The 20,589-nt window shown below is 46.5% G+C and overlaps 1 protein-coding gene and 1 long non-coding RNA gene across 5 annotated transcripts in view; one reads left to right on the top strand and one right to left on the bottom strand.

Annotated features, from left to right (window-relative positions):
- CLCN6 (chloride voltage-gated channel 6) overlaps window positions 1-20,519 on the bottom strand; it is a 28,121-nt gene extending 7,602 nt beyond the window's left edge. For 2 of the 4 annotated variants that reach the window (XR_001850388.3, XM_017643270.3), the window contains exons 1-17: window positions 20,287-20,519; window positions 19,451-19,510; window positions 14,672-14,737; window positions 14,250-14,315; window positions 11,916-11,982; window positions 10,045-10,151; window positions 9,315-9,441; window positions 8,605-8,672; window positions 7,413-7,471; window positions 6,357-6,489; window positions 5,677-5,790; window positions 5,238-5,404; window positions 4,610-4,736; window positions 1,872-1,998; window positions 1,428-1,581; window positions 1,125-1,284; window positions 930-1,036 (exon numbers count right to left, since the gene is read on the bottom strand). Coding sequence is in view for 3 of the 4 variants with exons in the window: in XM_017643270.3 (XP_017498759.1) it covers window positions 930-1,036; window positions 1,125-1,284; window positions 1,428-1,581; window positions 1,872-1,998; window positions 4,610-4,736; window positions 5,238-5,404; window positions 5,677-5,790; window positions 6,357-6,489; window positions 7,413-7,471; window positions 8,605-8,672; window positions 9,315-9,441; window positions 10,045-10,151; window positions 11,916-11,982; window positions 14,250-14,315; window positions 14,672-14,737; window positions 19,451-19,510; window positions 20,287-20,373 (1,796 nt within the window). In the remaining variant the exon portion in view is untranslated. Of the gene's footprint in view, window positions 1-929; window positions 1,037-1,124; window positions 1,285-1,427; window positions 1,582-1,871; window positions 1,999-4,609; window positions 4,737-5,237; window positions 5,405-5,676; window positions 5,791-6,356; window positions 6,490-7,412; window positions 7,472-8,604; window positions 8,673-9,314; window positions 9,442-9,655; window positions 9,672-10,044; window positions 10,152-11,915; window positions 11,983-14,249; window positions 14,316-14,671; window positions 14,738-19,450; window positions 19,511-19,608; window positions 20,098-20,286 lie in introns of those variants that run through there. The other 2 variants (XM_073233191.1, XM_037000052.2) reach the window with 2 other exon arrangements.
- On the top strand, window positions 10,199-13,533 carry LOC140848819 (uncharacterized). The gene is made up of 2 exons (XR_012129988.1): window positions 10,199-10,335; window positions 13,254-13,533. It is a non-coding gene; the product is annotated as an uncharacterized lncRNA (long non-coding RNA).
- Window positions 20,520-20,589: the final 70 nt, after the last annotated feature.

Below are 20,589 nucleotides of genomic sequence, written 5' to 3'. Positions count from 1 at the left end.
GCCCAGACTGCTTGGGGTCCCCTCTCTGGTGGTGCCTCGAACACAGGCATTCCTTTGTACTTCCATCCCTTTGGCACATGCCCCTCCCCATGCCTGAACGCCCTTTGCCAAACGGGTGGGCCTTTACTCATTCCTTGGCTCCAAAGAAAATGTCCCCTCGCTACAAACCCCGTCTGCCTGCCCAGGGGATTGGCCACCCTCTCCTTGGCACTCCATGGCACATTCCACATGTCACCATTGATTAATTATACAACTGGAATGTATGAAATGTGTCTGGGTGCTCCTTTAGGCCAAGCGGCCCACAGGGCAAATCCGGCCAAACTCGCTTACTTACAGATGTCTATGCTGCTTCGGTTCTACAGTGGCAGAGCCGAACAGCTGTGACAGAGACCACATGGCCTACAAAGCTGAAAATATCTACTATCTACCCCTTTATAGAAGTTTCCCTCTAGACACAGGAGGCCCAAGCTTCGTGGGTTGATGGGTAATTGGTGATAATGTTCAGAATGATCACTGCCGGCAGTGTGACACTTGGCCAGGCACGCGTGAGGCAGGCTAGTTCTCACTCACACGGTTTTGGAGACCCTTAAACGGTCAATCGTAAAACAGACTTCACGCAGAGACCTCACTTCACATCCCACCAGAGCACCACAGGAGCCGGCGACACCATGAGGCGGCCCCACCCACCTCAGCCCCACCCTTTGGCCTCTGCCCCACCCCAGCTCCCACCACACCCAGGGCTCAACACCCCCCAAGGGGCTCAGAACAGACGTGCTGCTGTTTGAATGACCTGCCTGTTGTCACCTACTGTTTCACTTTATTCCAACCCACGAATCTTAATGCCCATTTCTACCTTGACACAAACACTCCTAGGCCCTAGGGGTTTATAAATGCTGAAACCAGGGCAGAAAGAGGAGTCACGGCCTCACTTGTCCATCTCCACCTCTGTCTCCCATTCCAGAAGAGGCACTCCGCGCAGGCCCACGTGGATATCATAAATGCCCTTACTGAAAAAGTCCCCGGTCCACTTGGCCACCTGAAACACGAAGCCAAGACTTGAAAAGAGGCTGTTGGGGCTGAACTTGGCCCTAAACCTGCAGCAGGCCTAGAAGGGGTGTACTCACCATCAGCGTGATCATAATGGGAAGCCCATAAGTAATCTCATTGGTAGATTCAATCAGGATGACAGTGAGACTGATAGTCATACGGACTACCCCACCCAAGAATGCAGCGGCGCCAATCAGGGCAAAGGTCCCTGAGTAGATATGGCCCAATCCAATGTAGCTGTGGAGAAGAAAGTCAAGAACATGGCTGAGAATCCTGCTTGGGGGGGTAGGGGGAGAAAAAGGGGGAGGGGAGCTATGGTCCGCATGCTTGTGCGAGTGTACACGTGCATATGCTCAGGCACACACACACCTACACGGTACCTTTTGAGGACATTGGCCACTAAACGTCCAAAAGCAGCTCCACACAGCAGAGAGGGCACAAAAAGGCCACTTGGAACGGAAGTGCCGTACGTCCAGCATGCAAGCAGGAAATACAGGACGAAGAACAAGGCCAACGTGATGGGGCTGAAAGTACCTGCAAGGCAAGGACCGACCTGACTCCCACTACCAGATGCCTGCCAAAGCCCGCCAGACCCCCTCGGCGCCTGCCAGGTCCCGTACCCGAACCGGTTCAACTCCAACACTGGAGGCAGAAACACTCATCTTGTCTGGGTTGGTATTACAAAGGAAAAGTCCTGTTCTCGCTCAGAATCAATGGCAAGCCTGGCTGTGTCTGAGGGCCAACGCAAGGGGCAGAGGACTGATCACTTGTTCCCTGCAGGACAAACAAATTGCCCAGGAACAAGGGGGTACACAGCCACTCACCATCCTGGTGGAAGAGCTGAAGGATGGCAGACTCCTGGGGATTGAAGAAGAGTGTGGCCATGTCATTGTAGGTCTCATTGGGACAAAAAAAGGTCTTGATACTTGAATTCACATCTTCTGACATGACCTAAAAAGGCAGGAATCCAAAAGTCAGTACAAAGCCAGTACGCCTCCCAGGGCACCAAGTCTTCAAGGGGACGTCTCCAGCTAGGTCGGGAAGGCTGGGCGGGCTTTAAACAGAGAGCAAATAATAAGTCCGTACCCAACAGCAGCTGTGATACTGTAGTTCCTGCATTTTGCAGATGAAATAATCAGGTGGAGGGCCCTTGTTTATCCACATTCATCATGAAAATACAGCTACATTATGATTCACCATGGATTTGGCTTTGCTTCCTCTCCTGGTGTGAATTTTGCAAGTGATCCTGCTGGGAGCCAGGCCCAAGCCCACGGGGTGTGGGGAGATGAGGCCGGTGACAGACGAGTGGGTGGGAGCTGACAGGTGTCTGCAGAGGACCTAATGCCCCAACTTGGGCTCCAAATCAAGAAAGCCTCCACCCTGCATTTGCTGGAAGAGACCCCACTTCTCCAGGAAGCCCACATGCAGACACTGTACTCCTGGCTGCCTCTCTCCCCAAGCCCCACCCGGATGAACAGAACCCAAACTGGAAAAGAGGAGATTGTTCCTCCACATCTCAGACCTCTCATTCCCTCTATTATTTTGTGTGGTACTGCCTGGCTCCTTAGAGGGTAAGGTTCTCTGGAGCATGACAATTCTTATTTTTCAGTTGGTGGTGGGCACTAGTCCAGGCCAGGCATTTACTTCACGCAGGTAACTGTGCGTGCAAACAGAGTACAATGACACGTGCCCATAAAGGATACGGATTTTTACTGGACTCAGTTCTATGGATGACACTGTAGAGATGCCCTTAGGTGGCCCTACAGCGATACACGGTGCTGTGTTTGTATAACGCTACCAGGTGAGCCTGGCTGGGCACTACAGCTGATGAAGGCTGCTGTAGGGAACAGGACAGTCCCCTTTGGCAGAACCTGGCTGGGAGGAGCTGGCAAAGGAGAAATGTGTGCAAAACAGTGAATGGTGGACAAGTTGAGACAACAGTGTAATGATCTACACTTGTGGTATTTCCCAAACTGGATGTAGAGGGAATGCCAGTTCCTGAAGGCGCTCTCTGGAAGGAGTCCTGCAGTTAAATTCTTTGCAAAGCATCACAGCACCTTGGAAATCAAAATATTTGCTAAAAGCAGAGCACACATGCCAAAATAAGACAGATTTGACTCTGCCACTCTTGAATGACCTTGGGAAAGGTATTTCATTTTGTGGAGCTTCAGTTTCCTCATCTATGGAATGGGAATCATATCTGCCTCACGCTATATGTTACTAGCTGAGTGACCTTGGTCGAGACCTCACTTTGCCTCAGTTTTCTCAGCCGTAGCATGGGGACAATACTAGCCAATACAGCAGCGGAAAGGATTAAAATGAGGTCATGTACGTGAAGTGCCCAGTGGATTATCTAACCCACAATGAACATTCCAAACATTTGTAACACTTACTGGAATTTTAAAGGCCCTAGGAAGTCCTGTATTAAAGAAACTTACTTAATTCTGGTCAACCCATTTGACCATGGAATCCCTGTCCATTTGTTTTTTAATCATACATATCAATGTTCCATGGAACACATTTCGGAAAACACTAGTCTGGTAATGAGTTAGCCTCAGGGATAACTAGTAAATGGGGTTGGCAATTTTTTTCTGTAAAGAGCCAGGTATTAAATATCTTAAGTCTTTGCAGGGCACAGTCTCTGTTGCATATTTTTTCTTTTCTTTTTTCCAACTCTTTAAAAATGTAGCTTATTTTTATATAGCTTGAAGCTACATAAAAATAAGCAGTTGCTAAGGGCCAGATTTGGCCCACGGGCTATGGTTTGAAGACTCCTGATTCTAATAGAGTCTGTTGTTCATGGACTGTTCCCAGGGACCCTGAAGAGGCAGCCATCCAAGACAAAGACCCTAAATGGGGCTCTGAGGGATCTGAGCGCTATTCAGGGGCAACCAGACAGGGTACTCAGAGAATGCTCTCTACCTCCACCCTTGAGGCCAGACCCACACCTCTGGCTCACTACAGACTAGCTCTCAGACCCACTGCTGGACAAAAAAAAAAATGCAGGCCAGAGAAAGTTCCAATGCCTATCTCATTGACCTGCTCTTTCAGGGAAAGGTTCTGGAAAATACTACATACTCTCAAGACAGGGAAAGGAGAAATACCAAAGAACATTTGCCAGTAAGTGGCCTAAACCCAGTAAGAACAAAGAGATGCTGGGAAGACCAGGGTGGCTGCTTCCTTTCTCCCCGCAAGGTGACTCACAAACCTGAGGGTGAGACGGGTGGGTGCCTGCCAGGCATGCAGAGGGAGAAGAGCAGACCAGCGCTTGAAGAAGCAGACGGTCTGCTTCCTCAGCTTGTTTCCAGTTATCTTGTTCAACAGAGAGGGGGAGAGAGAGGACCCTCCCTCTGTGATGGCCAGGGTTGTTCACAAAAAGGAAAAAATAGAGCGTGCACATCCTCTCTTAGGTAAAAAGACTACCACAAGTTCCTCTCTCTCAGCTACCTGCTACAGGTGTGGAACAATGAACCTGACACATGGATTAGTGCTGAACAGAGGCAAGTCATTCATTTCTGATTCTTTGTGGTGCAGGACAAAGGTAGCAGGTGCATGGGGTTACCTGGAGCTGGAATGAGTCATTACCGATTTGACTCGAAGATGACCTCTCTCGGCATTCTCCTAACACCAGTGAGGCCACAAACACCACCACGGTGGTTACCAGAGACACCAACAGGCTCTCTAAGACTCTAGGAAGCAAAGCACGGTTGTTATTTCATGATAAAATAAACCCAGTCTCAGGAATTCAAAACCCAACTCTGCCTGTTCCGACACTCATTTCCCCGAGAGCGTGTACGGCAGCCTCTGGGCAGCCAGCGACTTGCTGAGTCCCAGCGGTTTGTACGTGAAATGTGGGGAGCCGGTAACGTGGGCTGCCAAATGCTCGTCATCTTTCTGTTCTAGGTCTTAGGGGCGAGGGTCTCAATGACCCTCCTGACTTTGTCATGTGCCCTGTGACAAGAGAGGCTGGCAGTCAACCAGCGACTCTGACACAAATCAAGCTCAGATTCAACCTTTTGGCCTGTTGACCAAATAGCAGATTTATGAGCCCATCTACATCCTCAGTCTCAGACACCAGATCAAAGCTGGTGTGGGAAGCAGGGTGTTCACATGATCACCCGCCTCAGGAGAGACGCCCTGTCCACACAGAGCTCGGGGAGCCGGCAGGCAAGGGGCGACTGCGCAGGTACCTGACGAGCTTGGGTTTTGGGTGCACGTTTCGCATACGGTACTTTGCAAGCCTCTTGTTCAGACAGTTGAATGTGGCTCCCAGGAGGCCCCCAGTGACCCCCATCACGACGAAGAAACCCAAATCCAGAGCTGTCCAGAGATGACATTTTTTATCAGAGTCAGAGCACTGAGAGAAGGGGTAGGGGAGGGAGAGAGAAAAACCACAGTGCCCGTGAGAACAGGAAGGGACAGTGCGGAGAAGCCGGAAATGGGAGGCGAGGCTGTTGCTCCCCGCGGAGCGGGGCCCGCGCTGGCATCCTGCCCTCGCCGAGCGCGCAGCGTGAGGAACGCCCCACCGCAGGCTGTACCTACCCTTCTGCTCACTTCTCTCTGGTACTTTACTTGACAGCAATTTTCCTGGGTCAGGCGAGAAATTCTGGGGAAAAGGATAAAACGTACCTTAAACTCGCCAAAGTTCAGCAATCCAGGGAGCTGGAAGGAACCCCAACTTCCAAACTGAATCCCGGAACGGAAGAAGTTGAGGGTGAAGGTGGCAGACATGGAACAAAAGAGCTAGGGGACAGGTGACAAAGACAAAAACATTCAACAGTGACAAGTCCTGTTTTTTCCCTGACACGTCCTCACAAAACCTACTGCCCCACATAGAAACCTGTCAACTCCAGGTTTGGATGTAGGGATCTTTCACCTCAAGTGTGAAAGACAGGAAAAGGCTAAAGAGGTTCCCACTCAACAGCCTATTGTGAGGGCCTATTCATTCAGAGCCTGTGGCAGCCAGCAGTCAACACCGGAGGGAGAACACGGCCCTCTGAGGCAGGAGAGGGGGCTCAGGTCTGGGCGCTGCCCCGCCTGCCTTTGCACACAGACCATCTCATGTTTTCACGTCAGAGGGTTCACTGAGAGGGGCGTAGGGAGGGCATTAAAATGGAAGGTATAGAAAAGTCCACAGTTTGGAGGTTATGGGTTTTCAGAACAATGGAATTTCCACTAAAGGCAATCCTCCCAGTCTCAGTGAACCTACCGGTAGACATACAGAGTAAGAGACAAAGTTAAATATATCCAGTTTAACTTTGGGGTGTGTGTTAAGTTTAGGAGAAGATTTCACTGAAGGTCCTCCTCACCACTTTCCACGTGAGCCCTTGGTTCCAGAAGGACGAGCCCTCCTCCAGACTGAACAGAGTACCCCCAATGGGAGCCCCGAAAGCGGCAGCGACTCCGGCAGCCGCCCCTGCTGATACGAAGTCCCGCTTGTCTCTGAGGAGAGAAGACAAGAGACAGACGGTTTTCCCAGGAAAGAGTCCTCAGGCTGGAAAAGGCCATTTTCCACTTCCTGATCCACCAACGTCTCATCACGTGACCCGTGCAGAGCCAGGGCCTCTGTGTAAGGACAGGCTCTGGTGAGACAGACGGCAGCAAACACAGTTCACCCACGAGCCAAGCGCCCTCCCCAGCTGGGGTTCCTTCAGGGGCAGGGGCTCCCCGATGACAGTCTGCTCCGAACGTGGAGTCTCAGCCACCCACTCAGGAAGCAGGTCACTGCTGAGCCACAATCTCACTGGATCTTCCTTCCAGAAAGTCACAGCACCAGTGAGAGCGTCCAAGTGCTGGTTACACGCAGAGGAGCAGGTAACAACAACTTGTAGGCACACCAAGACAAGAAGGTGGACAATTCTGCACTGGGGCCCCTGGCTTCAAGGGCATTGCAAGGTGTCAGTAGCACAAATCCCACAGGAAAGAAAAGTACCAAGAAGAGCACCTTCCAGCCCAGAAAAGTTGGAAGATCATTCTGGAATATCAGATACATTCTTGATAATGTGCCTGTTGGGAGGTGGCAGCACTGAGATGATCCACTGAGGCCCCATATATGGAGGTGCTCGGCAATGGCCGTGGACCTCCAGGGGACATTTTGGTCATGTTTTCAATCCTGGACTGTCTTCCTCATTGCCTGAGGTGGTTCTAGGCCTTCTGTCATGACAAAATAGAAGCCATGATGCCAGCTTGGCCCTTGTGCTTATTTTCAGAAGAAAAATTTAAAGCCCACTTCTTTCTGACAGTCAGTTTGACAAGCAACCTGCCCGGCAGGGAGATTATAAGCAGGCTAGAGTGAGTAGCAGCCTGAGCGGCAGTAAATGAACACTTCTTCCCCCACCCAACATAAATTCCTAACTTTTCCATACCTGTCACTTCGGAAATAGGGGAAGTTAAACCGGATCTTTCGTAAGGAAATGCTCTGAAACTAGAACAAGAGAAAACAAAGTCAGAGGGGGGCCTGTAGGGATGGAGGCTGCAGGGATCCCCGCTGGAAGTCCCCTCTGCTTGAGCACACCTGGGCACGTGTGCTATGAGAAGGAAGAGTCCAGGACAGCAACCTAGGGGGGAAAAAAGCTACTTTGGGAGAAACTTCTGTTCCTGCCCCCAAATTCCTAGTATCCTCAGAAGGTGCATTTTGTACAAACGTCAGATTTTGCATTTGACAAAACTGCGCTTTATCAACAAGTCAGAAAGAAAAGGGGAAACAGCAGAGCCAACGGGGGTTGGAGGAACTGAAAGCTGCTGCCGAAGATGAAGTCAGCTCTGTTCCAGGAGGCAGGGCAGGAAGGCACACCCCGGCCAGGCCGAGAGGTTCTCACGCTGCCGCCCAGTCCCTGCTTGGCCTCCTTCCACCTCTCAGCTCATTTCTGGGAGGTGGGTGCTTGACATAAAGGCAGGAACGAGAGAGATGAAAAGACGGCTTGGGACGAAAGCCTCCCCGCTTGGCTCCGACAGCTCACCCCCCAGGAACCCTCTCCCTTCAGAGCACTGACGTAACTGTCTGCAGGGACGGTGCAAAGGAACTGAGGCTCCCCAGACTCACAGCCCTGGCGATTGGGGGCTCTGGAGTCCCGAGCTAGTTCCTTAGCTTCTCCAGCCTCAGCTTTAAAAAAGAAAAAATGGAGGGTCCGGCCCAGACAGGACTCTTACTAGTCCTGGGCTGTTTCACCTGGACTCGGCATAGAGCTGGGCCCAAACCCGTCTGCCACGCATCCACCTCCTGGGACTTGGAAGCCCGGACGCGATCTATGCAGCCACCTTATGTGGAGGCGTCTGGCAAGGCTGCTGGGGCACCAGCTGCCTTTCATTTGAACAGACTTTCTCCACGTCCCAATTCTGCCCCTAGGACTCGGTAGAACCTTGCTAAAATCTCAAGGTACCAGTTACCTGCTCTCCTGGGAGACAGACCACATGCTTTTCACATCAACCCAAACTGACAGCAGATTCTAAAGCCACGTTAGGGTGCTCCCGATGGATTTTTCCAAATTCAACCATGGACAGTCCCCACCCTGGAAGCCTGCCCTGAGGGACATACACTCCCAGCTCGTCGTCCCTTACCTGAGGGAGGCCGGCTCCCACCACGGCTCCACTGTGGATCATGGGGCCTTCCTTCCCCACGAAGAGCCCTGGGAACAGGTGGGAAAAGGGACAGCATCAGTCAGCACAGGACGGTCTCTGGGTCAGGAGGCCTTTGCTACACAGACATTCTCCTGACAGCTACTAAACAGAGACGATCATATGATGGTAAGAGAAACTTCTTGAGTCAAATTTTCATTAAATAAGAAAAATACTCTTTATAAATAAACTCCAAATCGGGGGTCAGTAAACTATAGCCTACGGGCCAAGACAGGATTACTGCCTGTTTTTGTACAGCCAGAGAGCTAAGAATGGTTTGTATATTCTCACATGGATATGTTTTAGATGATTATATCAAGTTTAAGTAGCTACATATTCCATTTTGCCTCTTGGCCCACGAAACCTAAAATATTTGCTATCTGGCCATTTACACAAAAAGCTTGATGACTTTGCAAAAAGCCAAGGCTGTAAACCAGCTCGATGATCATTCTGCCTCAAAACTAAATAGTGTCCGTCAGGTATCTCTGAATGGTAACTTACTGACAGACGCTTCACTTAAAAAACCCACCAACAAAACGTGCGGAGATCTGTGTGATGGCGCCCTTCAAATCCAAATCTACTAATGCATATACATACCACTTCTTCATCCTCATCCCTTGACTACCTGAAGGATGAAAGAAAGACCTCCTTACCTCCAGCCACACTGAACAGCACTCCAAAGGCTTTGCAGACCAGGGTCCGGAGACGGACGATCCCAGGCACCTTCACACCATTCAGATAGCACTTGATCTCGGGTACCCCGGAACCTGCTGCCACTGGCTGGCAGGGGAGAGTGGGCAGGCCCATCAACTCACAGTCACCGGTCCGGTGGCCTACATTCAGAAGCCTCGCTACAGGGACCAACTGGCGCGCATCGGCCCCAGCATGACCTGTGGGCCTGTCCCAGCACAGATGCCGGGCCCCACCCTGGGCTTCTGACTCAGCAGGTCTGAGGGGAGACCGGAGGAGTCACATTCCCATGATTCAGCCTCACCTGGGGGGCCTTCCAACAATCAGTGCAGGCACCCCACTTCTGGAGATTCTGATCTCATTCTTCTGAGCTGGGTAGCAGTCGTTTCAGAGCTATTTTATAGTTAAAAGTATTTTAAACGTATTTAAAGTCATTTTTAAAGTTCCCTGGGTGATTCTAATGTGCTGCCATGGTTGAGAACCAATCTGGATTTTTCCTCTTTAATCTCATCAGAGGATGAAACCTTTTCTTTCAGAGACCTCTCTGAGTGAGTGAATGAGAAGCCACCTTCTGCAGGAATCTACATTCTCAGTCTAACTCAGTTTCCTGACATTGCCAAAATGGAAAGGCAGAAAATGAGCACAGGCATGGAAGACCTCATAGGCAAGATGGCAAGAGCCATACCACCTCACCTCAATTAGGACAAGAAGGCTCGCCAAGAAGACAAAAGTCAGGTTGAAACCCAAGAGCTCGAGGAGGGACAGGGCAAGACAGCCTTTCCGGCTGCACTCCTCCACCGCTACAGAAACTGGGTCAAGGAAAGCATGCCTGCCAGTCAGGGGCGCTCCCGCAGTCACCTGAAACGCTGCAGCCTCTCCTCCTCAGAAACACCTTGGCTGCCTACCGCAGGATCCCTGTTCTCCATATGGAAACTCGAAAGAAACAACTTGCCTGAGGTGTCTTCTACATTGGGAACTGCTAAGGTATGAACTACTTCAAATGTTACACAGAATAACACCTGCACCACCTCCCCACTCTCAGCTTTCACAAATCTCAACATTATGCCATATTTGCTCCAGATAATTTTTAAAAAGCAGAACATTAGATACCATTAAAAAAAACAAACGCTTTGATTCCTTCCCTCTCCCCGCTGGGACGAATACTAACCTGAAATTATCATGCCTCCTTCCCTGTATATTTTCATATGTATCCATGTTGTTTTAAGTGTTCCTAAAATTAAGTTGCACTTCATGCACTTTTCACAATTTCCTTTTTTCTCTCCCTCAGCATTGAGCTTTTGAGAATTAGCCATGTTGATACACACAACTCTGGTTCACTCATTTTAACTTCTGCATAAAATTATATTGAAAGAACATACTACAATTTTTCCCTTTTCCCATTTGGTGTGACTTCAACTTTTTGCGATCACAAAGCTGCAGTGAGTATCTCTGTACGTGTCTAAGGCCCACATCGAAAGGAAGAATTCATGAGTCAGAGGGAAGGGCACCTTAATTTAATTTGCATTTCCCTGTTTAGTGGTGAGGTGAGCACTTTTCCATAGGCTTTTTTATTGGCCATTCAATTTCCCTTTTCTGAGAACTGCCGGTTCACATCCTTGGCTCATTTTCCTATTGGACCGTTTGGGCTTTTTTCTTATTGAGCTGCAGTTCTTCCTATACTGTAGATACTACTTATTTGTCTCTTAAATGCAGAGTGAGTAACCTCTCCTTGGTTGTGAGTCTGCTTTTGCATTGTTTTATTGCTGCTTGGGTTATTTTGTTTGTTTACTTACATTGATGTGGTCAAGGTTATTGATCTTCACCCCTTCCCTTTGTGCCTCCCAGAGTTTTGAGAAATTACTTCCTACTCTTGACATCATACCTTAAAGTTTTGTTTGGTCTTTTTACAATGTCATTCTACCTGCAATTAATTTATAGTACAAAGTAGGAATCTAATTTTATATTTTTCCCGAGGGGTAACCAATGTCCCAGCAACTTTTATTAAATAATCCATCTGTTTCTCCCCACTGATTTATAACATTAACTCTGCCGTTCATTCACACTTCTGCATATGTACAGGCCAGTTTCTCCTCCTCTGTTATTTTCCATTGGTCTACTTGGGTATTGCTGCACCAGTAAAACACTGTTTCAATTTCTGTGTCTTAAAAGTATACAAGTCTTGACATGGAGTAGGGCAAGTCCCCCTGCTTGTTGTTAAAAAATGTCTTGATTACTTTTGGCCCTTTATTCTTCCATGCAAATTTAGCAAGAGAATTTTCAAGTTCCTGAAAAATTCTATTGGGATCTTGACTGGAACTACACTGAATTTACAGACTGACTGGGGAGAAAGGGCATCTGTGTGGTATTTACATCTCGCCAACCACAAACATGAATCAATCTATTTATTAAAGTCTTTCTCCTGTGTCCTCCAATTATAATTAAAACCTTCAAAGCCAGATAGCTAATAAATAACTCTTCAAAGATAACATCTATCGTTATCTAGACAAGCAGGCAAAGTCAGTGACCACCGAGTCTGGGAACACCTAGAACCATGGCAAGGATACATGTCTGTACCACTCCAAACTTGAGCTCGGTGAAGAGACGCACGAAGAAGTCCACGAAGAGACCCACCTGTGCGGAGCAAGCAAGGCGTCATCACAGCACTCCCCTCACAAAGCGCTGGCTTCCTCCACCCCCTTTACTGGCTGGTCACGCACCCCCACGTTCCCAACCAGCGACGCTGACCGGAGCTTCCTGGGAGTCATCTGGCTCTCCAGGGGATCCCCGCTCTGGCCTGGCCCCAGGGCCCCTCCAAGGAGTAAAGGAAGAGGATGCAGCTAAGTTGAGACAAGAAGAGTAAAATGGGAAGAGGGGAAAGGAGGCAGAAAAAGATGTGAGGCCAAGGAAGGCCACCCCATGACTGGAGAGTGATGACGCAGCACTGTGTGAGGCACCGCTCAGCTTTCTGAACACGGGCAGAAGAGGATTCCAAACATGTCTTCAGTGATGCTTAGCTGGAAGCACACAGAGCTTAGGATACTGCCTTTTGAAAGACAACATTCACATAAGCGTCTATAGCTTCTGAATGTTTTTTATTACTATTTAATATTTTATAAGCCACTATCTTGACTTACAGCCAAGTGGTTATCCTGGTAGATAACCACTTGGCTGTAAGGAAACCACTCATGCTCAATGATTCCATTTTCACAAGTCCTTGCTGGGGCTTAAGAGAACCGGAAACAGGTGGTTTTGTGGGTTCAGGATCAAAGCTTCATGTCTTTAACTCCAGTGTGCCCTGCAGCCAATGCCAGGAGGCTTTTAAATACTGAAGCAGTAAGTGGTGACAGATCACAGGGTAGGAGAACCTGGAGCAGAGGGACTGGCTGCCACACTATAAAGGCACGTCTGCCTTCCCCTGACATGAGGGTGCCAGGTAAGGCTGTTGGTGTTGATAAACTCCTTTTTAAAAAGGAGTTCTATGTGAACGCAGCAGCAACACTAACGACTAGATGGGTAATGACTCAGCTTATTACAGAGAAATTCGAAACTGGAAACATATAGCAAAATGGGCAGTCGGAAATTTCAGTAAAACTAACCAACTTAAGTTGCTGCCACAATGGGATTCTTCAGAGTGGGACCAAAGAGGCTTTCTGAATGTCACTGGTCTGAACTAGTAAGATGTTCCTTGACCTCTGTATTCCCTACAGTTCAAATTTGACAAGTACCATGAAAATAAAAATTGTGGCCACCTCTGTGGCTGTATTAAACATGTATTTACACGTTATGGTATATCATGTAGAGTTAAGTATGAATAATTGTAGATAGATAAATAGGATGCTGCTTAGAAATACAGATAACCTCTATTATGGACTAAATGTTTGTGTCCCCCCCAAAATCTTTAGGATGAAATGCTAATCCCAGAAGTGATGGTGTCGGCAAGTGAGCCTTGGAAAGGTACTTAGGGCATGAATGTGGAGCCCTCACGGATAGGATTAGTGAATGCCCTAACAAAACAGACCCAGAGAGCTCTCTTGCCTGCCTCTGCCACAGAAGGACGTAGCAAAAACGTGACCCTCTATGAACCAGGAAGCAGGCCCTCACAGACACAACTGTTTTGGCCCTCTGATCTTTAACTTCTGAGCCTGCAGGACTGTGAGAAATAAACATCTGTTGTTTAAGCCCCTCAGTCTTTGGTATTTTTGTTATAGTACCTGCATGGACTAAGACAACCCCCTTTTCTAACACTACTGATGGAAAATCACATCTGACATGTATCGTTTTGATGTCTGCTGACTTCTCTAGCTTCTGTTCTCCAGGCTTAACAGTGGTTAAGTCAGCAGCTGTGGTTCCAGACCTTGTACTTCTACACTCCTTGGCAGGGTTTCCCTATCTTGTCTGTGCACATGCGGACCCCAGAACCCTGTGCATTCAGGCAGAGTCCTCTACCCACAACCACAACCTACTTTCTAGATAAAATGAGCAAAGTGCAGGAAAGAAGTCCAGTGCAGCACAATAAATGTACTGATACCGCCAGTGTCCTGTTCACTGGCCTGCTATGCTAAAGGCCAGGGGATCATCTTCATGGTTCTGTCTCCACTATTGGTTTTTTCCCTACAGCGACTGCGATATCCACTAGGTACTGTCCCACTATGTTATCTACCTGGTACGACCATACCATATCATAAAATACAGGTCTTGACCAAGCCTTTGAGTGAGTTATTAAACAGCACCAGAGTGACACGGCTTGCTTTCATTTTACAAAGTGAAAGCAAAAGAAATATGAAAAACAGTGTCAGAATAATTAAAAAGAAAAGGCAGCCTCCGTTATATGATAACTTGCCCTCTGACCCCCTCTCCACCCCTCTGGTCTGCCATCTCCCCATGCCCCGCCTGCTCACCAGCCCAGTGCAGACACCAATGGCAAACACCATCATCCACTTGACTGCCTCATATCTGCGACCTTTCTGTGCACACAAGAAAAGAAAGACTCAGTTCATTACAGGGTTATGTTGGCAGCAGGGGAGGAATGCATCTCAGCCAACCAGTTTTAGACTAAATCCCACAGGGAGAGTAGGTATGGCGATGATGTTTAGCGTGGCAGGGGCTTCACAATGCAAGCAGGATGAAGTCTAAGGGCTGGGCCAGGTGCACTGGCAGAGGGGACTCAGGTTAGCAGGATGAAGGCCTAAGGAAAAGATGCTGATTCCTCAAGGAAGGAGTTAAAAGGGCAAGGGGTAAGGCTATTTACCAAAGCTTTTAGAAGAGGAAAAGAAACCATTGTAACACCTATTTAGTCCCAAGGCATCAATAAAGGACTAACCTTATTATCCATGGTCTCCAAAACTTCCAGGTAAGGATCATTGATACAGCGATCATAATCCAGGCTCTGAAAGAGGGATATGTGAGTGAAAAAGGTGCAACCACATAGGAAGAATTACCAAGCCTGGAAAGGGATAAAACTCCCAAGTTCCCGCTACTTGCAAGTGGGGATGGGCAGAGCAGTGGCCCCTGCAGCCACACTAGAGGAGCTGGTTAGAAATGCAACATCTCGGACCCCGTCAGACCTGCACACCAGAATCTGCAACCTGGTGGACAATGGCATTACAGGAGCACTGCTTTAGGGTCATACTTGATGCTTTAGGAAAAATGTGGACATCTTATTTCTGCAAAACAGTAGAAGACCTTCAGCTATCACCTGTGTTACCCAATTTACTCTCATCCATGAATAAAAGCTTTAGTTAACCAGAACCAAACTAATTCAGAGAGGCAGTTAATTCTAAGTATCTCCCCTCAGTTAACTTCTATGAAAAAGAGGTTAGTGACCAGGACACACTACTAGGGAGACTATTTTAAAAAGCAACTTCAGGTTTACGTTCAGAAGAGGCACAGATTCAGCACTGCTCCTAAACCCACATCTACAGCAGTGTTCACCAAACCATGCTTCCCAGAACACAGCTGTTCTGTGAACAATCCGCAGGTGCACGAGAGACTATCCGAGAAACAATTCAAAGGAAATGCTTTCATTTCTATGTCTTGTCAGCAGTTGGGCAACAAAGGAAAATGGTCTCTGTTGTGTGCTCACTCCTCCCTACAAGCTGTTGCTACCTACAAGTCAGTCAGCTGGTGAACAAGCGGGACACTGGCCTGGTAGCCACACTCCTAGGCGGGAGTTCACAGTCAGACAAACCACAGTGGTGACATGTGGCGACTTACTCCATCTATATGACTACCCCAAATCCAAATTATTTTTAAAAGGGTCCTGGAGTATCAACAAGTAACTAATTAAAGTGATGATCATGCATCCAGATATGGAAGACTATGTAGTAATAAAATAATTACGACAGGTCTACACAGTCACATGTGGAAAGGGTATAAAGATTATTAAGTGAAAAAGGATGCTAAATAAATAAACACAACCAGATGCAGAAGAGAATGTATAATATGGTTTCCACTTTAATTAAACAAAATTAAGATCATTTGTTTGTCAGCATACAATACAAAACTGTTAACAGTGGCTATTTCCGAGGCGGTGTTTTAGGAATTTTCCACATCTGGGTATCCTTTGAAATTCTCACTACAAACACAGTATACTTTTACATTAAGAATTTTTTTTTTCTGTTTGCAAAACAAAATGCCACAGTCAGTAAAAAATACTTCTGGGAAACTAGACTGATGAATTACTAAATGATTAAATATATATGTATTTAACGATTACATATGTATCATATATATAACTACATACAATCACATATTATATATGTGACATGCACACGTGCCACATGCATACACATGTGTGTATACATATATATATATACACACACATTCACACTCCTATTATTCATTTTCTTAATCAGTTAAGTGACACTGCATTCTAGGAACCAATCTCCTTAATACCAAATTTGTGCAGAAATTATTGGCCAACTAATTACTTGCTTATGGTTTTATCTAATAATGTTCTGGCTCCACAAACATTTAAAAGGTTTTTAGATGTCCAGAACGGGCAGACCTATACAGACAGAAAGTAGATTGGTGGTTGCCTAGGGTCAAAGGCAAGGGGAATGGACAATGGCTGCTAACAGGGACAGGGTTTCTTTCTGGGGTGATCAGAAATGTTCTAAAATGGATTTGATGATGGGCGTGCAAACCTGTGAATATACTAAAAACCATCACATTGTATGCTTTAAAAGGGCAAACTGTATAGAATGTGAATTATAGCTCAGTAAAGCTGTCAAAAGGGACATTCAGAAACAATTCGAACACCAGAACATACACCTTTGTTATTAATTAAGAGTTTGACAATTTGAAAATATGAACAGACTATATGATATATTATTATAACCAGGTATTGTTTATTTCTCCCTTGTGAGGACTAACTCCCTTTTATTTCTGTATATGTTTCTTTTTGGTTTGGGGGACCAACAGTTAAAAAAAAAAGTATTTGTATAGGTGTCCTGTGCGGCTACTGCCTATGGTTGTGAGCAAAATGGCACTGTGGCCATGGGGGCAATTAGGGGCTGAAATGCAGCCTAAATTCAATTAGGAAGGGCACCTTAGTGTTCACACAAAAAAGTACCTTCATTGGGCCTTTGAGCATTGCTATGGCCCAGAAGGGAGGCCTTTTATTCTAAATTCTCTGCTCTGCCTTTCTCTAACTCAAAAGAGCACCACAGGCTCTATGACCTGATGAAAATATTACTGTTGGTAATGACAGATAGGGAGTTATTATTCAAATCTTCTATGTCAAAACAGGTATTCTAACATCTTGTATTACCTCCAACTTCTCAGTCAAGTATCGCAATGAACTCTTAGTAAGGCAAGAAGGAAAAGGAGCACATTTTAGAAAGATTTCAGCGCTTCCATTCCTAATTGATCTCTAATACAATCTGAGCAGACTTTTCTGATTAAGGGCTTAGCTAAATTTGCTCTTACACAAATGCTCTCAAACTCACAAGTGAAGATGGTTAATTGAGAAATATGAATGACTCACATGAAAAGAACATTAACCCATAAAATCTACATAAATATGCATATCAGCTGAAATTAAATGCACTACAAATAAAAGTGCAATTTAGTGAAAGGAATAAAAGAGCCTTGGGAACAGCAGGGTTGATGGAGCAGAGAAGCCACGAGACTGGAGTAGGATGAAGGCTGAGAGAGTTTCAGTCAAGATTATACAGTCAAGGGTGATATCACCAGGTGCAATGGTGACGGCAAAATATGGAGCGTCTCACACCAGTTCTCATGACCCTTTCAAAACTAGGTACAAAAAAACTAGGTATTTAAGAAATATGAGAAAATACATCAGTGACTACCATGCTTTTTGATTCATGACAAGCACTCCCAAAGTAGCATATTAAACTACTAGAAAAAAGTCCTTATCCTCTAGAGATGCATGCTGATTTATGGATGAAATGATATGATGGATGGGATTTCCTTTAAAATAATATGGGAAGAAAATAATAATAATAATAATAATAATAAAGGGAGAAATGTGGGATCCACATATAAATGAAGTATAAAAATCAAACAAATATTCATATTTAACCTGATTGTTTATAGTTCATGATGCGTGATCAAAACTGAAAGTTTCTGTGATGACCGCCCTTGTACTGTTCACCATGTAAGAACTTATTCACTATGTAAGAATTTGTTCACCATGTAAGAACTTGTTCGTTATGCTTCAGAAGATTGGAGACTGATGAGAATTAGGCTGGGGGTGGATTAATGATTGTGCATTGGGCATTGATTCCCCTATACAGAATTTTATTGTTGTTAACAACCATTTGATCAATAAATATGAGAGATGCCCTCTCAAAAAAAAAAATAGTAATAATAATAATAATATGGGAAGGGGGAAGTGGATGGGAGCACAGATTAAACAAGGTTGGGCATAAGCTGAATGACTTGAAGCTATGTGATGAGTACAGGGAGTTTTAATACACTATTCTGTCCATTTTTGTGTATATTTGAACTTCTCTATAATAAAAGTTTTTTTTTTAATTCCATGCTACACTACAGATCATCATACTTACACTAAATTCTATAGCAGAAGATGACATATTAAACGTTAATTAGTCTGGGTATGTTATTGCCCTAGAATATTGAATTTTCAAAGTCTACATGACATTTTTTTTAAAAAGCATTAAATATATACATGATTAATTACATTTCTTGGAATTAATCTAAGTAAGCAATTAAGAATGAACAAGAAAGGATAGTCACAACTATGCAGTACATCATACAGAAAAATCAGATTAAATAAATTGTAGCATAACAAAAGAGCATTCCCCTATTTTAAAAGATACTGCAGAAAAGCTTCCAGTGGCACAAAAATTGTTATCGAGGTTGAGGGGGAAAACACGTTAAAAGAGTGTAGTAAGGATCTCACTTTTGTTACTTAAAGCAAGTATGTAAGCATGGAAAAGGAGATTTAATAAGGTTAATAACTACCTTTTACAGAGTGAGGTTATGGATTTTTCTGTAGCTTTTTTTTTGTAAATAGTTTAAGAATTCTCTATCACAATCATGGCTGGTTTTTGTCATTTCACAAGTCATAGAGATGTCATCTGATTAATGAACTGATTACATGATAAAAAGGCATGGGCATGACGTCTCACTCCAGCAGTGCTGACCTTACTAAACACATACACAAGAAGAGTTCCATACTTGAAACGGGGAACTATAGGCAACAACATTTCATAGAAAAGCTGGGTGGGCAGGAAACAATCACCTGAAAACTGAGAAGAGAAGAAGGACCTGGCCCACACCTGGTAGGAGCAGAAACTGTCAGTGGCTTTGACTCTGGGTCTCTATATATTGTAAAAACAAATGGCTTAGTGGCAAACACATACTGTATCCAGGTTAAGGTGCCAGCATAGATCTATGAAAGCACGGGGACACACCCACACCCTGTTTTGGGGATGAGGTGAGAAAAGAGCTTCTTAAACAGCCCCTTTCCCAGAGAGAAGTTACCTCTTACCCACTCACTCCCGGGAAAGACTGTCAAAGAACATCTCTCTTTGGAATCTTAATACTTTGGTCTGAAGTGACCAGGTCACTCATTACTCTTGTTACCAAAGACAGTGTCTAAGAATCTTACCTCATAGTCTTTCCTTGGAAGGATCTCATCCTCCTCTTCCTGAGTTTCTCCAAGGATGGTCTAGAAAAGCAGATTCACAGAAAGAAGACCTTTTTAATGGTTAAAAGTGGAAAGCGGCAGAAGTATTTATTGAAATCAGTTGCTAGTTCCTCAATCACCTGGAGCCATTACCATCAAGTGGGACAAGACCTCAAAAAATCTTGGACTTAGGAGGTGATGTGGGTGGGGATCAAAAGTCATCCAGATGAGCTCATTTTCCTAAGGATACATTCTGTAAGTAACCACTCTTGTCTAAAGGACACCTCAAAGATGTCCCTTGCCAGCTGAAAGGGAAAAAAATTCAGGTCCCAACCGAAAGTGTGCCGAATCTTAAATCAGAAGGGACCTGTCAACTCTGGGTACACAGCAACTCAGTTTTCCCAGGGTGCTTTGCAGAGGAAGCTGGAATAGCAGTGACCCAGAAAGGATGAGAGATAGAGTTAGAAAGGGCTCGAGAAACTATGCCAGCTACGTGATCAGCACAAAGTCCAGTAAAGGGGCTCATTCTGAAAATGTTTGTTTCATTCCAAACTCCTTTCACGCGTAAATAAACGAAAATTTGGATGGAATTAACTGGAGCTGGCCTCGATCTCCCTCAGATTCCAGGGAGGAGTTATAAAAAAAAGACCCCGGGCTCGGGGACGGGAAGCGGGACAGATGCTGCGACAGCCCGCGCCGCGGTCCCCCGGCCCCACCCGCTGCCACCTGAGGGCTCAGCCTGGCTCAGCCCCGCCCCCGGCAACGCCTCTCGCCGTTCCTTAGCAACCGCCCCCCGGCCCCGCCCCGCGCGCTCTTACCAGCTCCTCTGGGGTGCGGGTCTCACGCTCCCCGCAGCAGCAGCACCATCGGCAGCAACAGCACGAGGACCCCCTGCACCCCGCCATCTTCCTCCCCTACAGCCGCTCTGGACCCCGAGCCAGCCCCCTCCCACCCGGGATCCGCGCCTCACGTGACTGGCCCCGGGAGCATCACGTGGCCCTCTCGAGCTTGGGGACGGAGACGGGGAGTGGCTGCGGCGGGTGGAGCGAGGACTCGCGTCACGTGACGGTGGAACGGGCCTCCATACAGACCTCCGAGCGCGGCCGCGCTGGGGGCGTGGC

The sequence above is a fragment of the Manis javanica genome, chromosome 4 (genome assembly GCF_040802235.1).
Source record: "Manis javanica isolate MJ-LG chromosome 4, MJ_LKY, whole genome shotgun sequence".
NCBI lineage: Eukaryota > Metazoa > Chordata > Mammalia > Pholidota > Manidae > Manis > Manis javanica.
The sequence above is the reverse complement of the archived record's forward strand: the minus strand, read 5'-3'. Positions and strand labels throughout refer to the sequence as shown.